Here is a 15,520-nt window from a genome sequence, read left to right on the forward strand (position 1 = left end):
TTACCTGACTTTTTTGCAAACATTTTTTCTACCCTATGAAGTTTGCAACAATCTATTTTGTCTTTTCTTATACCCCCTCAAGAAAAATAATGGTCCGCCATTACTTTGAATAGAAGTGCACCTGTTACCCAACCCCACCCCCCACGCTAACGATCTTCCATGTAAGCCTACGGGCTGTGTTTGTTTCCTGAGAGTTGAATCTCATGTTTGTTGACATAATGTTTATGCATTAGTTTTTACGTGGAAAATGTCCCAACATCGGTTTAAAGTATCAAAGGCCAATGCTGATGGGGCAGAAAATACAAAAGAGACTTTCCGACGAGTGAATCTGTCAACAGATATTGAAGTGAATATCATCGAACCGTGTAAGGATTTTTTTTTGCTTTTGCACAAAGAGAGGGTGCAAACCGATTGAATGACCACGTGTGTCATACTAACTTTTCAATTTTTTTTCACACTTCACTGGTTTTGGTTAATTTTTTTGCAACCTTTGCCTTTCAACTGAACCCTGCAACTTTTTAGAGAACCGAAATCTAGCAAAGGAAATCTAGATACATATCAGTCGAACTTGATGTTTTACCGCACGCAAACGAAACGTGCGTATTTAATTTTCCACTCACAGCCCCCGAGAGAAAAGAGAAGAAGAAATCAAGCATTTTGACCGGAAAGGCCGGAAATTTAGCATTGTACGAGGTAACTGTCGTAGGTTTTCTTTTACAGAACCGAAAATTGTTTTTGTTCTGACTTCATTATTCTCGCATCGTGTGCTTGCTGATCATTTTAAACACCTAGCTTTTCTGATCTTTTATCTCCTTTCACGCACAGGATGAGCTTCATAAACGACCGAGGATTTCGACGCTATTAGATAGTTTGTCGAGGTACGAAGCTGTTGCATCTCCGCAACAAGATGACGATGAAGGAGAAGCGAAAGCGGCTACGACTAGTCAGGTACAATATTCATATAAAAATATTCCGAACAAAGCGTGTTACTACTATGTTGAATGGCCAATTATTGAGTGATCAGTGAGTCCTCGACAGTTTATGCAAATTCGTTTTGACTTTGGTAGTGTACTAAATTATTTATACTAAACTTTTTTTCGATCGGTCGAAGTTTGTATCATTATTTTATTTTTAGTACATAACCGAATTTATTGAAATTGAAGGAGGTCAAAGACTCTCGACCTTCTAAGTAAAACACAATGAACTTAAACCGCCATGTTTTGTCTCACTTTTTTGACAGAAGTAAACATACTGCAACAGAAAATAAGCCTATTATCATTATTTAAGTGTGTCTGCGGGAGTCTAGCATAATTTGAATCAACTGTAACGGTCTTAGACATTTTCTAAAACATATTGCGGCTTTATTCATGAACATATTTTTGATGCATTAAGAAATAATTTGCGGAGTGAAAGTGGAATGTGAATAAAAGTGAAGAGGAGTGATTCGGCCCTTACTGCACTGTAGCACTTGGGTTTTCATTTGGTATGTGATCATTTCACACTTGGAAAGTTCTGCGATCTGAAATTTTACCTATTTGCCTTATGGGGAATTTCCATCAAGAGTCTGAAGTAAATCCAGGATTGTTTGTCGAGCTTCATCTCAGAGTATACAATAATAACTTAAGTATCAATGGGGTATACGATTATTTGAACGAGGCGGGCATTCAATGTTTTACTTCTTGGCTCCTGTAGGTTTGTTTTACTTTGGTTATTTTTAAACGTATTTTTAACTATCACCATTTTTAAAAAATATATCAATCATGAAATGAGGAAGGGAAAGTGATGTGAATTATAGAACCTTCCATCCTCCCAAGCTTAACCACTTCATTGTAGTTAAAGGTATTATCCTGTAAAACTTCTAACCTCTCTAGAGTTTTAATTAGGGACCATAAGCAAACCACAACAGTGACAGCAATGAGGATGTGGCAAACAAAAGATGTAATAGGCAGGATAACAGCTGACCATGAGCATTTTAAAACCTTGTACATTTCTTAGTCATCCTCTGTAAAACAATAAAGCAAAATCACCAAAATTTGCATGGTCCGAGAGCAGAAACCCTGACAGCAAATTATTAAAGTTCCTCTTCAGAACTCAATGCTGCTCATATCCATTACACTGAAGTTAGATTTAAGATTGTAAACATCCAGCCATTGGTGAAATCCTAATAATAAATACAAATTTATTTTTTAATCCACATTTTGCTCAGCATTGTTGTCCTGACTGCCTAAGGTCCTAAATGACTTCTTTACTGGCTGTCTGGGGTGGTGGGTTATGGTGTTCTTTTACTATGAACCACTTATAGAAATCAATTTTATTGCCCTCTGTGGAACCTGGCACCTGTAGGAGTTTGTTATCAGTTAGGCATTCCTATACATGCCAGCTCTTCCACATTACCCAGGATCTAGGAGTCTATTTGAGACAACCAACCCAAAACATTCTCTACTTCATGTTTTAACTCAAGTAGAAGCTCAAAAACACAGAGAATTATAATTTTATGGTATAAATTATTTATTGATATAACAGTATTGGTTGCATTACTAAGAATCAGAAATATCTAAAAGTGTTTGATTAATAATCAATGATAGGTGATGATTAATAGCTTAGCTTTCTCCTGAAACATGGACTGTATCTTCTGAAACATGGTTCAAATTTTGCAGGTCACAAAGATGGGTACACTTATGGGTGTGTACCTACCAACCATTCAGAACATTTTTGGTGTTATCCTGTTCATCCGTTTATCTTGGATAGTAGGAATAGCAGGAACATTTCAAGCATTTTTCATTGTGTTCATTTGCTGCTGTTGTGTAAGCAGTGATCCTTATCCCTTTAACTCCAAAGATCTGATTGTTTATCCTTCCCTCTAGCTGTTACACATTTCCTTGTAAATTAGTTACAAGAATTTGGTGTTAGATCTAGATAACAGCTTCTACCTGATACATTTGAGTATTCTCATTACCTGTTTGCTGGATAGTATATCAATATTATAGGGAGAAGTTACATGTGAATCACTTCTGGGAGTTAAAGGGTTAAGGAACCATGCCTTCTCATCTATTTTCTTAACGAAGTGAATTTTGAACATTGTTGTAAAGATTTTGCTGGCTAGGGTAAACAAATCTAAAAGAGAGAAAAGATAAGTATGGTTTAGATTTACATCTGAATAAAAATTTTGAGGAACTTGAAAGATGGATGCTAAATTGAAGCTGATACAGGCTCTAATATGATGAAAACAAAGATAGCATGTTGTGGTGATTGGATGATGATGCCAAAGCCAAAAAAATAAACTATACATTTAAATGTACAAATGTAATTTCCAAAAGCCATTAATTAATACCCCTTAAGGCTTTTTTGATTTGAGGTTCTAGCCTACTATTTACAAGCTTAGGTGAGTTCATCTCATATGAGAAGTGTGTTAAACAGTCTTGGTTAAATAATTGAAGATGTTGATTACCATAAGTGAAGATGCTTTAGTTAAGAATCAAAGTCATTCTTGCAGGAGGTAGTAAAGATTGTTTCCCAACTTTTCTTAAGTTGTTGGCTTTCAAGTTTTTATGTATGTTGATTACATTTATTATTTTCTCTAACTTGTAATAAATTAGGTACAACACTTTTGCTTTGTAGACAATGTTGACAGCCATCTCAATGAGTGCCATAGCTACAAATGGAGTTGTTCCAGGTAAAATGTTTCCTAACCTATTTCAAATCTGCCCTGAGATTATTGAATGTATAGCCTGAGGGAAACCTGTATTAAGAGAACCCAGTAATCAACTTATGAAATTTATCTACTTGTCACAAAATTAATTGAAAGAAATAAGATGTGAAGGTTTTTTATTAATTTCATAATTTTCAGCTGGGGGAGCTTATTTTATGATTTCACGTGCTCTTGGTCCTGAATTTGGTGGAGCTGTTGGGCTTCTGTTTTATCTGGGAACCACTTTTGCTTCCTCAATGTACATCCTTGGTGCTATAGAAATACTTCTGGTAAGTTACTAGACACTGTTAATATAGTCAGTAAATATCCAACTTGACAAAATTGTCAAAACATCTTCACTGCCAAAACTTGACTCTCTTTGGGTTCATGTATGCAAACACAGATCTTTTGAGAGCTTTACAAAACAGAGTTTTATATCTTGTAGCGTTAAAATAGACCCTGGAGATTTTCTTGGAAGGAGAGACCAGATGAACTAAAAAGGTCTCTTCTTAATTTCTTCCTTTTTCTTCAATTTGTCTCAGTTATTAATAAAGATCTGAGTTTCCTAGTTGTAAGATAGGGAAAGCAGTGTCCAAAGAAACCCAAACTGTGATTAAAGCATTAATTATGACACAAGAGTTGCAAATGTGAGCTGGTTCCACTCAATGTTTTGGGTTATAACTTAAATCTGTAGATAATGTAATTAAGGAATCACTACAGTAACTCCAAATACAAGTCCATGTTGTTGCTATTTTTCTCTGTAGACATATATGGCTCCATCAATGTCTCTCTTTGGAGATGTGAGATCAGGAGGTGGTGCACAGTCTCCAGTGATGCTAAACAACATGAGGGTGTATGGCTCCATCTTGTTGGTTTTACTTATTGCAGTGGTTTTTATTGGTGTCAAGTATGTCAACAAATGTGCCTCTCTGTTTCTGGCCTGTGTGTTGTTTTCCATCTTGGCCATCTACCTCGGATTCTTTTCTGCACATGCTCGAGAAATGCCTAGGTGAGGAAAAATGTGTCCTCATCATTCAGTGAAACTTTCCTTGGGTGCTGAGTTGGCCAGTTTTATTCATAGTGGTTTGATAGCAAAGTTAACAAAATCTGTAAGTATGGAGCTAGTCCTGGGCTAAAATAATCAGTACAGTTTTTCTTGATTTAAACCCCTCTTTATATCAGGGCTTTTGATTTCCATGAAATTTGCATTTGATTTGTATTAGTCACTTTGGAAAAAATCTTGTTCTATAAAAAATTTCCATGGCAATAAGATTTCTTCAAACATTTGCATGACTGGCCAGCTGGTTAAGGTCTATGCCTGTCTTTCCCTCAATCTACAGAGTCCGTAAATCAAATTTAGATTCTGAATTTCCCAGATGCTGAAGATTAAAATCTCTTTATCTTTGCAGGATCTGTTTGTTGGGTAACAAGTTATTAGCTAGTAACAGTTATCATGAGTGTGCAAGGAATGATACATTACTAAATGCAACATATGGAAATGATGAGACATTCTGGAGTAAAAATCCTCTTAGCTATGTGATTGGAGTGCCGGGCATTCCTAGTGGGCTTTTTTTCGGTAAGGTAATTTTAATTTGTTGCCTGAACAACTCATTCAATCGTTCTGTTTGTTCATATGTTCATTTGTTTAATCACTCATTCATTCACTCTTCCATTCCTTTGTTTGTTGTTCAAGTGTTCATTCCATAATTCTTTTATAAATTTTACTGTTTTCTTAAATGATAGTTTTTTTAGTTTTATTGCTATTTGAAATAAAATATAATACATATTAAGTAGGATGGGTGCACTGTGGAGTATGGATAAAAAGTTGGTCATGCTTAGAGCCCAGATCAGGTTATTATGTTGTGTTTTTGTGCAAGATGCTTTTCCCCTCACAGTGCCTCCCACCCACAAGCATATATATGTTATTTGTTGGGCAGTGAGTCCTTATGTGAAAAAACTGTTCCCTAGGTCTTGGCCTGAGGTAAAAGTGCTAAGAGCCTTAATCAAGACCAAGGGCATGGTTTTTCCCCTTATGGACTGACCTTAAGACCGGTAAACAACTTATTTTTTGCTGGTTTTGTTCTTTTTTTGTTAATCTGGTGCTAAAGGCATAGTAAAACTCTGCACCATGGTCCATATTGATAAAATATTGACTGGTCATGAGTGGGCTATTAGAGAACCAGACTTGAGGATTTGAGATTCCAGCCCATATGAGACACTTCAGAAGAAAAGAAACTTGAGTCCTAATGAATTATCAATTTTCTGACAAGATACATGAGGGTAACCTGAAATGGACTAGCTTCCCATCCAGGGGAGAGTAATAACAACTGTGTTGGAACCAGGATGAACTCTGGAAGTCTGGGGTCAGACTTAATATTTATTACACTTCTGTTATAAATGATTTTTAGATAATTGGAACAGTCAGTATCTAGAGAAGGATGAAGTTTCTTTTGGTGTCAAGGCTGGTGAATATCAGGGGGAAGTGAGATCAGATATCTCCACATCTTTTTTCATTCTCCTGGCAATTTTCTTTCCATCTGTCACTGGTAGGTAACTCAGAGATTATCAGTTATTTTGTTAGCTAAATTAAGGTGTGATATACAAAGATCCTGTCTCTAATTTGCCCCATGATTGTTTCAAAGGTATCATGGCAGGGTCCAACAGGTCTGGTGACTTGAAGGATGCACAACAGTCTATTCCTAAGGGCACAATAACGGCCATAACAACTACATCTGTAGTCTGTATCCTTCACACATGATATTTGGGTAACATGTTCAGTTCCAAAGATCCAAAAGCTGAATCTCTTTGCTGATGATCATGGATTTCTTTGTGGATTGGTGCTGAGAATTTGGTGACTGAAGCGTAAACAATAGTTTTCCTCTCTTTCAGCACTGAAATTCGACTATAGGTCATATCACTTGCTATGTAAATGTAACAGCTACTGAATACAAAAAAAGGGGGGCTCTGATTACCCACAAACAAATGGGCTCCTCTACTGGAAGGCTTAGCCTTTCGTTACTTGGCAATGCATAGGCGTTTTTGTTGTGATTGTAAATAATTACTGCACCCTGACAAAGCTTGAAGATCTCACCTCAGTATTACTGTTTGGAGTAACAGTACAGGGCGACTTACTCAGAGATAAGTACGTTTTACTATGAATTTTACTCCATATGATTTTACAAACTTATTCCACTTTACGTGAAGTGTTGTAAAGTGGGAATCAACTTTTAAGGGACAAACTCAACACTAAAGCAAAATGTCCCATGAATGGATAGTTGTTATAGGAGCGTTTTTGTCACTTGATTGGACGAGATACCACCTGAAAAAAGTCCCCATGTGAAAGAGAGCTCCCACTTTAACCGTCAGTGAAGAGAGTTAAGAGCTGCAGCTTCAGGTTTGATCAAAAATGACTTTTTCTTTAAGAAATTTGTAGGATTTTTTAAGATGATCTGCTCTTTACTCATGAAATCAAATTAACGGTGTTTCATTCGGGTGCATCCTCGTCCATTAACAATAAAAACAATGTTTCTGTTGTCATACCTTTCCGCTTGGTGTCCCGTTCTTTCCAGATTCGGTCGTAGTATCAACAGTGTTATGGTTGTTGCTGAGATCGCCTGGCCTCCCACGAAATGGGTGATTCTAATTGGTTCATTTCTATCCACTGTGGGAGCAGGAATGCAGAGTTTAACAGGGTGAGTAGGTTCCTGACCTTATTGGAATCTTAAAAACGAAATTATTACGAGGCCACACCTCAAGCGTTAGCTCTTTGCCATCAAAAACAGCCAAAATGTTGAGTAGCAAAATTTCTCTCCAAGGTTATGGAGTATGGCATGGCTTATACCCCATTCACACCAGCAAAACATGTTTTGTTAAACTGGTTTTCATTGAATGAAAATTATAAACAGAGAACTGAAAAACTTGATTTTCCATTGAATTCAAGTACTAGCTAACTTGCATTTCCAATGTGCTACATTCAAGTCAAAAATATTCGGTTAAATAGTTTCTATGAAGAAAAAAAAAATTAAACTGTGTTTAACAAAACAACTTTTAAACATGTTTAAGCTTTGGTGTGAATGGGGCATTAGATGGTCATGCAGAGCAAAGATCCGTTTGATGGAAAGGTGCCTGTTCATTTTTTGTTTTTTTTATATTTTTTTTCAGGATCACCTCTATATATTTTCACTAACTACCTCATTAATCTTCTTTGCAGTGCACCCCGGCTGTTGCAAGCTATTGCTAGAGACAATCTGATTCCATTTTTGAATATCTTTGCTCATGGTTCTAAGTCTGGTGAGCCAACTCGTGCCTTGGTTCTTACAGCTTGTATTTCAGAAATTGGAATTCTGATTGCCAACTTGGACTCAGTTGCGCCCATTATAACAATGTGAGTGCATGCGCGGTTTGATAAAAGCCGGAATTTTCATTTTTGTGTCGAGAGTAATCCGTGATTGCATTGACTTTGGTAAAGAGAGGATAAAATCACTTAATCATCTTTTGCTTTAGTGTACTTAGCTCTGTGATCTGTCCAGAACACTCATTTCATCCTTTGAATTTGTTACAATTTCCATGCATTATCTAGAAAATAGGAGATGGAAACAAACAACCTCATTGGTTTTCGGGTAGAGCACCACTTTCGCTCCACTGATTTACGAGAAAATTTAAACGAGCCAGAAAGGAGAATTGCTCTCTTGGGAGTAAAGGTGTTAATTCAATATAGTCAGTTTTTTAATGTTTCTTTTCTTTTGTCACTCAGGTTCTTCTTGATGTGCTATGGATTCGTCAACTTGGCTTGTGTGTTACAATCGTTGCTTAGGACACCAAACTGGAGACCGCGATTTAAGTATTACCACTGGTATGGTGAACTAGGGGATAATCATTTATTGATTTAATAGTTTATGGTTTCGGGCTCTCAACGGATTTGTGTTTAGCAAATAAACTTCCTCCCATGCCTCTGGTATTGCTCTTTTACCCGCAATAGGCGCATACAAATGTTTGAAAGTGTGAGTAGGTCGAACTGTTGTCAACCCTCACAGTACCTCTTCCCATCTAGAATAAAACTGGGTACTATAGCGCTTTTGAGAAAGTCTACTGACTTGTGGGATAAATTACGATGAGCTTCGTGCCATACTAGCAGCTATGAACCGTTTTTTACACTCGTCACCTTTCAAATGCACATTTTTTATTACCTGGCTAGGTGTGCGTCGTTCCTGGGAATGTGGTTGTGTTTGGCTTTGATGTTTATCTCCAGCTGGTACTATGCTCTTGTTGCTATTACACTAGCAGCTGCTATTTACAAGTACATTGAATACCAAGGGTAAGGATATTTTGCTGGTGGCTCGTGCGAGGTTTCCATCTAACTAAGGGTTTATATGTTAACTGATTAGCGACAAAAATGCACGTATTGCATTTTCCTTTAGATCTACATCACGGAATTTTCAGTTCTTTTTTCCTGTCTTTAAAAACTTTGAAAGGTTTTGTTGATTGGAATGAAACCATGAAACAACGAAGTGGGATAGTCGACAATCACCAAAGAAACGAACATTTAGAAATAGAGAGCAAGGTTGGATAAGGGTTGATTAGATTTGTACGGATTGCAGATGACGAACGTAACAAACTGTGGTTAAAATTTGTCAAGATTCACAAACCAGGACCAATCCTCTTAAAGGTTACGTGACTGGCAGCTCCCCAGCTAATTAACTGAGCCTCATTCATGTTGTAAGACCCAGTCTCCCGGCACTTTCAGTTCACTGCATAAATGTGGCTAAAAAACACATGCCACTAGTGTAAAGTCAGTGGTTCTTTCCACCGCCTTGGTCCAAATGAAATTTTGGTTTATGTCACTGTTGCGAAATTCACATCAGACGTTAAATTCGATAGAGCAAAGATTGAGTGGGGAGACGGATTCAGGGGACTGGCGCTAAGCGCAGCTAGGTACAGCCTGATGAGACTGGAAGACGGTCCACCGCACACCAAGAATTGGAGGTTAGTCACGTGGCTTGTTTGTTGATCTAGACAAGCTCTTTAAAGTTTCGTGTCGGTAGAAACCTTTTCTATTTTTTTCCCTCTTTCAACAGACCTCAAATTCTTGTGCTCTGCCCCCTGAAGGAGACTTCAGAACCTGAATTCAGACGCCTTTTAAGCCTAGCGAGCCAACTTAAACACGGTGAATTCCTTTGTGGACTTGTTATGTTTTGTAGTCGTTTTAATAAATTATTATTACTTCCTATTTGAGAGGGATGGTGTTTTCACGAATCTGGAAGACGAGAAGAATCTAAAGTGAAGACATTTACCCTCTGTGATCCCAGTCTAAGTATAAAGTTCAAATTGTCTTTACTTAGAGCGGTATTGTTTTTAGGACGTGGTCTTACAATCGTGGGATCCATTCTGGAAGGAGACTTTAAAGAAAGAACTGAAGATGTTGCTTTGGCAAAGGAGGTGAGGGGTAGATTTAGGTATTGGCTGATCTCCGAATGCTTAGAGCTAATATTATGATAAAATACCGATGGAAGACAGAGCGTAGAATTCAATGATTTAGATGCTTAAAACTTTAGGGTGAAAAGGTTTTAGGGACCACTTTGCGACAGTCATCTTCATGGAGAAAGATCTTTTTTTCGTCTTGTCGCGAGTGTGGGACAAAGAAAAAATTCAGAGTCCCCATGAGGAATCGAACCTCAGACCATCGGATATATATGGCGGACGAAACGTCGTATCATTCGTACTTTCCTGCCACCGCAGCAAGATTTGTCAAAAAGACAGTCCCCATCAGAACGTTTTTAAACTAACCTTGAGTCAGAAGTCTTTTTATGTTTTCAGAAAAGATAGGCAGTGCAAATTTATATTTTTATTGGGCCCAAGTTTAGACCTGATAAACATCATCTCTGTACGGGCTCTCGAAGCAATGAAAGTAGCCGGCAAAACCTTGCAGGGAAGCCAGCCTACTTCGCCGGCTGCCGGCTCTTATCTTCAACCCTGCATTATCAATCACGCCGTGTGGTAAATGTACATCTTTGAATTTAACGAGAAAGAAAACAACAATCATGCACACAAACAAACAGGAAAACCGGATTAGTTTTGTCCTGAATATAACTCTTGTAAAGAGTGTTATTTTTTGGTGACATTTTAACAATCGGCAGGTTTTACAAGGCTGTATGAAAGAAGAAAAAGTTAGAGGTTTTCTGAAGGTGATCGTGGCAACCAAAGTAACAGAAGGGATTTCTTTCTTGTAAGTATAAGAACCGCATTTTTTGCTTCCTTTTCTCAGTTTCCCCTTTTTCTGTCCATTGATTTGAAAAATCAGGTTTCATGAGAATTCACCATCTTTTATTAACACTTTCAAATTTGAACGAACATCAACCAGGTGTAACTAGATCATTATTTTAGCGATAGTTAATTGGTTTTCCTAACCAGATTCCCGCCAGGTCCGAACGATTTAAACCTCTGCTTCAGTGTTTGTTTTTTTACCGATTCAAGATAGTATACTTCTCCTTCAGGACGCAAAGTTCCGGCCTTGGAGGCTTAGAACCTAATACCTTGATGATCACATGGCCCGAAAACTGGCGGGAAAAAGCGCAATGGAAGAGCTTTGTCCGTAAGTAAAACAAAAGAAACCCGTTGGAAATTTAATTCGTTTTTCATTCTTTCAAGGTTCAACCCACACCCGTTTATTCCTTGAACAAGTCTAGCAGTGACTTAAATTATTGTTAGAGAGGGCCTAGTTATGGTGAGATATGATCAAAAATACTTCTTGAATGAAAGAGAGGTCGTGCAGTTAGTGTTGGTTTCCTTTCTTACGTTCTAGACTTTCGTGACGCTCAGAAAATCCTCTCCTCTTCGCTTTCAACAGATTTTAATGACATCAGCTTTAGTAGCTTGTTTTATCTCGAGCCCTGATGGGTCATTTCTTATGTTTGTGCTAGTGGTGACCGACTGGGTCGGGGTGATTAACTCGGCTCCTTGTTCCGGCACCTGAAATGATTGTTGAGAACCCCTTTCGAATGACCCCCCATAAATTGAACCCGAAGTGTTCACATCGGAATAAAGAAAGATACCTCTATTGGCCAATGGAAACTCATATTAAACACATGCGAACTGCCTTAGACGCCGTGAAGCGCGTGAAAATGCTCTCGACTAAGTCGCAATTGGTTTTAGTTGGCGCAAGTTTTTTGGACCGATCAGAAAGCGCAGTTTCGAAAAACCAAATGAATGTAACAATAGATTACTTTCGAAATTTAACTGAAACTGCCATATCCTCTTTAAATTACAGATACCATACGATCTGTATCGAAGAGTCAACAAGCCGTGCTTGTTGCCCGTAAAATAGACTCGTTCCCCAGCAACACAGAACGGTTAGAAGGCAATGTGGACGTGTGGTGGATAGTTCATGACGGTGGTTTAATGATCCTGATCCTCTTCCTCTTAAAACAGCATAAAGTTTGGAGGAAGTGTAATCTTAGGATTTTTACAGTAGCACGTATCCTTTGCCTATATGAATGATTCAATGGTAACACGGGTAGGACGGAGTGCCAGGAAGTCTCGGGAACTTGTGGCGGTATTTGGGTAAGATGCTTTTCTTAAGGTGTAATATCTCATATTGTAGGGAAATAAGTTTTCAAGAAAAGAGGGAAGGTAAGTTGAAGAGCAGAACGTAATAGGGCCGTTGTGATAGTCAAATCGTACCTTAAAGGAAAAAGGTAACTAAGAAAATGATAGAGAAAGAAAAAGAAATTGTAGACTGTATAAGAGGGGTACGAAGAGACTGAATATTTAGCCCTTAATATCAGTGTCTTACGCATTGTTTCTGTGTTCCTATGGTGATCATTTTCCAAGAGTTCTGCTTCGATTTGACGTCTGCTTTGTTTAAATGTCTTGTAAAGCTTTCTTAACCAAACGAATGTAGAACTCGAGGACAACAGCATTCAAATGAAGAAGGATCTGGAGTCATTTATGTACCAACTGAGAATCAAGGCGCAGGTTGAAGTCATTGAAATGGTCTGTAAACCAGTTTTAAAATGTTATCAATTGTCGCTTTGATCTCATTGCCTCTTCTTGTCATGGGTCGATAGAAAAGATCGCAAGAAATATTGTTCCTTTTGTCAGGAGAGTAGGTGGTTCAAACGATGGTACTTAAATTGTCAATTTAATTCCACACAGATCGTTAGGGAACTGACAGACAGAAATAGTGCGCATTGTTTCACTGCGGTACGAACGTGTACCTCTAGTCATACAAATGCCTTTGATTTGAAATTTACATTTCAGCCCCAGCTGAAATAACGCCTGATTAAGTGTGAAACAACATAATGGACTAAAATGTGCCGGTTGTTTGGCTTCTAGAATAAATTTCCCCGAAGTTTTTTTTTCAATATTTGGTGGTTGCAGTTTTCATTCATTATGAAAGATGAAAGATGAACTGTAGAATTCCGTTTTCTCGAGCCCACCTTTTTTCCAAAACTCTCGATCATTAATTCGAACCTAATACCGCTTCCCTCCCTAAATCAATCACCGCAATCTACACACCCTGCCATCTCCCGCGGACTTAATGAACCCTCTGGTAGCATGCCGATTAATTTCGGCCTTAAGGTTGCAAAAATTTAGGATTGCACTGTAATAACGTTTTCTACATTTCAGATGGACCAAGATATCTCGGAATACACTTACGAACGCACGTTATTGATGGAACAAAGGCATCAAATGTTACGTGAGATGCACTTGTCTAGAAAAGAAAGCAAACGTGAAATTCAAGACGTTGTGGAACATTCTTACCGGAGGCGATCTTTGTCCGGAAGACGGTCAAATTCCGATTATAAAACTGGCAAAGAATCGGAGAACACGAGTAACTTTGGCAAGGAGTCGCATTCTGCCGAACAGGGTTCGAGTTCATCCAAAAAAAACACGAAGATTTCTGAGAAACCCTCGATTCAAAGCGACGAAGGCGCAAAAGGAGTCGAGTTGGATAAGAACAAAACAGACATTGTGCATAGTTTTACTCCAGAACGTGACTTGATCTTTACGTTAAATGGCAAGGACGTTTTTGTGGATAAAAATACAGACAGTGATAAAGAGACACAACCAGGAATCGCTTCATATACAAATGACGGCCAAAGTGCAGAGGATGGAAAAGAAAGTTTGAGAGGAACACCGTAAGTATCTTTTTCACAATACATAACAAAATGCTCTATTTCTTTGTTGTTAGGGAATTTGAGGCTTCTTCTTCGTATTTGTCATGATTTCGAGTGAGGCAATGTTCGGGTCTGTGGTGTATTCATCACATAGTGCCTCTTGCTCAAAAGTAGGTTAGAGAGGAAACATTAAATTTCATACAAACCTTGCTGTCTGATTTTAGTCGATTTTTGCACCCAAGTCTAAATATGTGCATTAGCAATTGAGAAAAATCAGAGTTCATTTTGGCTGTTTGCAGTTGGCCATTGCCGTAGACATCCTGCTGAAAATTACTTAAAAAAAAAAAGTTTGGATCTTTTTCCATGCTTATCTTATCTTGCTTGCGACGGTGTTTTGTAGGAAGGAGAAGAATCTGCAACGAATGAACACAGCAGTGAAACTGAATCAGCTTGTAAAAGACAGGTCAACAGGAACTCAACTTCTCGTTGTCAACTTACCTGGAGCACCTGTAGAGGAGAACGATTGGCTACACTGTATCCTCTTTCGTGGTTGCTGCTGTTGTTTTTGTTTTTTGTTTTCTCATCTTAAATGTGATTGAATTTCTTTTAACAGGTTTTTGAAGTAGAAGACCTTCATTTCATTACCCTCAGGTCAAGTTTCAGCGATTCCTGTTATCCAATGTTAGAACTTATCATAAGGGCACATGTCTTTTTTAAATCCAAGTCTTGCACGCGCACGCGAAACCCACACTGCTACGGCTTGGCGAGTTTTCTTTCGCACACTTGGTGCTCCCCTCATCCGGGTAGGATAGGATTGGCAGGACTTGTGTTTAATCCTGGTTAGAGAGACTTTCTGAGAGATACCACTCCTCTACAAAACAGTGACCTCGGCCGGGTTTCAAATCCGGGCATTTCTCTTTGGAGTCCAGCGCTCTAACATGAAGGGGCTACATCTTTTAGTGATTTTATGTATTCTCCGTTGATATAAAGTTAATATGTCGGTAAACAAGAATTATTTAAAAACATTGTTTGAGATTCTCTTCATCCAAAAAAAGTTGCGTTGACTTACGACTTCAGTTCTAAATTTACCGTAAACGGTCTGTTTTAAACTATCCATGATCTCACCGTGTCGGATTTTCTTTGGTATGGTTTGTTTGCGACGAAATTGTCCTTGACTATGTAACAGATATGGAGTTTCTAGACGAGCTAACGGAAGGATTGGATCGAGTGCTTATGGTACGCGGAGGAGGACGGGAAGTCATAACCATCTATTCGTGACGTCAACGCTCCTGGCTGTAAAGATTTTCTTTGCACACTTTTCGCATTGATCATGATAAAGAACAACAAACCGTTTCGATATGAGAAACACTTTGATCGGTAAAGCGTGATGTCTCTTGTAAGTCGAGTTTAGTAGGAATTTTAAAATGTCATTTGATTCATCGCGACAAAGAGATTATTTTGAGCCATATTTAAGTTTTTAGAGATTTTATTTATTGCGCGATGAAAAATTAGATTTAAAAAATGATCTCTACGTTGTTTTCCACACAATGATTCAATCTTGTAGTGAGATCGATTTTATTGGGAACTATCGTAACCATAGAGTTATTTTTGATTTCATAAGAAATAGCTTTATTTTACTGAGGCAGTTAAAGGTATTTAAAATATACAGACATTAAAGGAGCATTTTTGCTTTCCACTCTTTGATTTCCCTTAACTG

At 38.0% G+C, this 15,520-nt stretch overlaps 1 protein-coding gene across 1 annotated transcript; it reads left to right on the plus strand.

Moving 5' to 3' along the window:
- The first annotated feature begins 163 nt into the window (after positions 1-163).
- On the plus strand, positions 164-15,499 carry LOC113666085 (solute carrier family 12 member 4). Its single transcript, XM_027181845.2, has 25 exons — positions 164-365; positions 623-693; positions 826-948; positions 2,658-2,804; positions 3,619-3,673; positions 3,848-3,978; positions 4,453-4,697; positions 5,098-5,264; positions 6,097-6,234; positions 6,331-6,429; positions 6,773-6,830; positions 7,258-7,380; positions 7,899-8,072; positions 8,442-8,540; positions 8,883-9,002; positions 9,566-9,670; positions 9,763-9,851; positions 10,044-10,123; positions 10,822-10,910; positions 11,179-11,276; positions 11,952-12,158; positions 12,585-12,676; positions 13,313-13,824; positions 14,204-14,337; positions 14,990-15,499. The coding sequence occupies exons 1-25, from the start codon at positions 248-250 to the stop codon at positions 15,079-15,081; spliced, it is 3,366 nt and encodes a 1,121-aa protein (XP_027037646.2). The 5' UTR covers positions 164-247; the 3' UTR covers positions 15,082-15,499.
- Positions 15,500-15,520: the final 21 nt, after the last annotated feature.

The sequence above is a fragment of the Pocillopora damicornis genome, chromosome 3 (genome assembly GCF_964200805.1).
Source record: "Pocillopora damicornis chromosome 3, jaPocDami1.2, whole genome shotgun sequence".
NCBI lineage: Eukaryota > Metazoa > Cnidaria > Anthozoa > Scleractinia > Pocilloporidae > Pocillopora > Pocillopora damicornis.

Bases quoted from the DNA above. Each gene is read 5' to 3' on its own strand.
- LOC113666085 (XM_027181845.2), top strand. From the start codon at position 248: ATGTCCCAACATCGGTTTAAAGTATCAAAGGCCAATGCTGATGGGGCA. The intron at 366-622 runs GTAAGGATTTTT...TTCCACTCACAG, and splicing joins AGTGAATATCATCGAACCGT to CCCCCGAGAGAAAAGAGAAG. The intron at 13,825-14,203 runs GTAAGTATCTTT...GGTGTTTTGTAG, and splicing joins GAAAGTTTGAGAGGAACACC to GAAGGAGAAGAATCTGCAAC.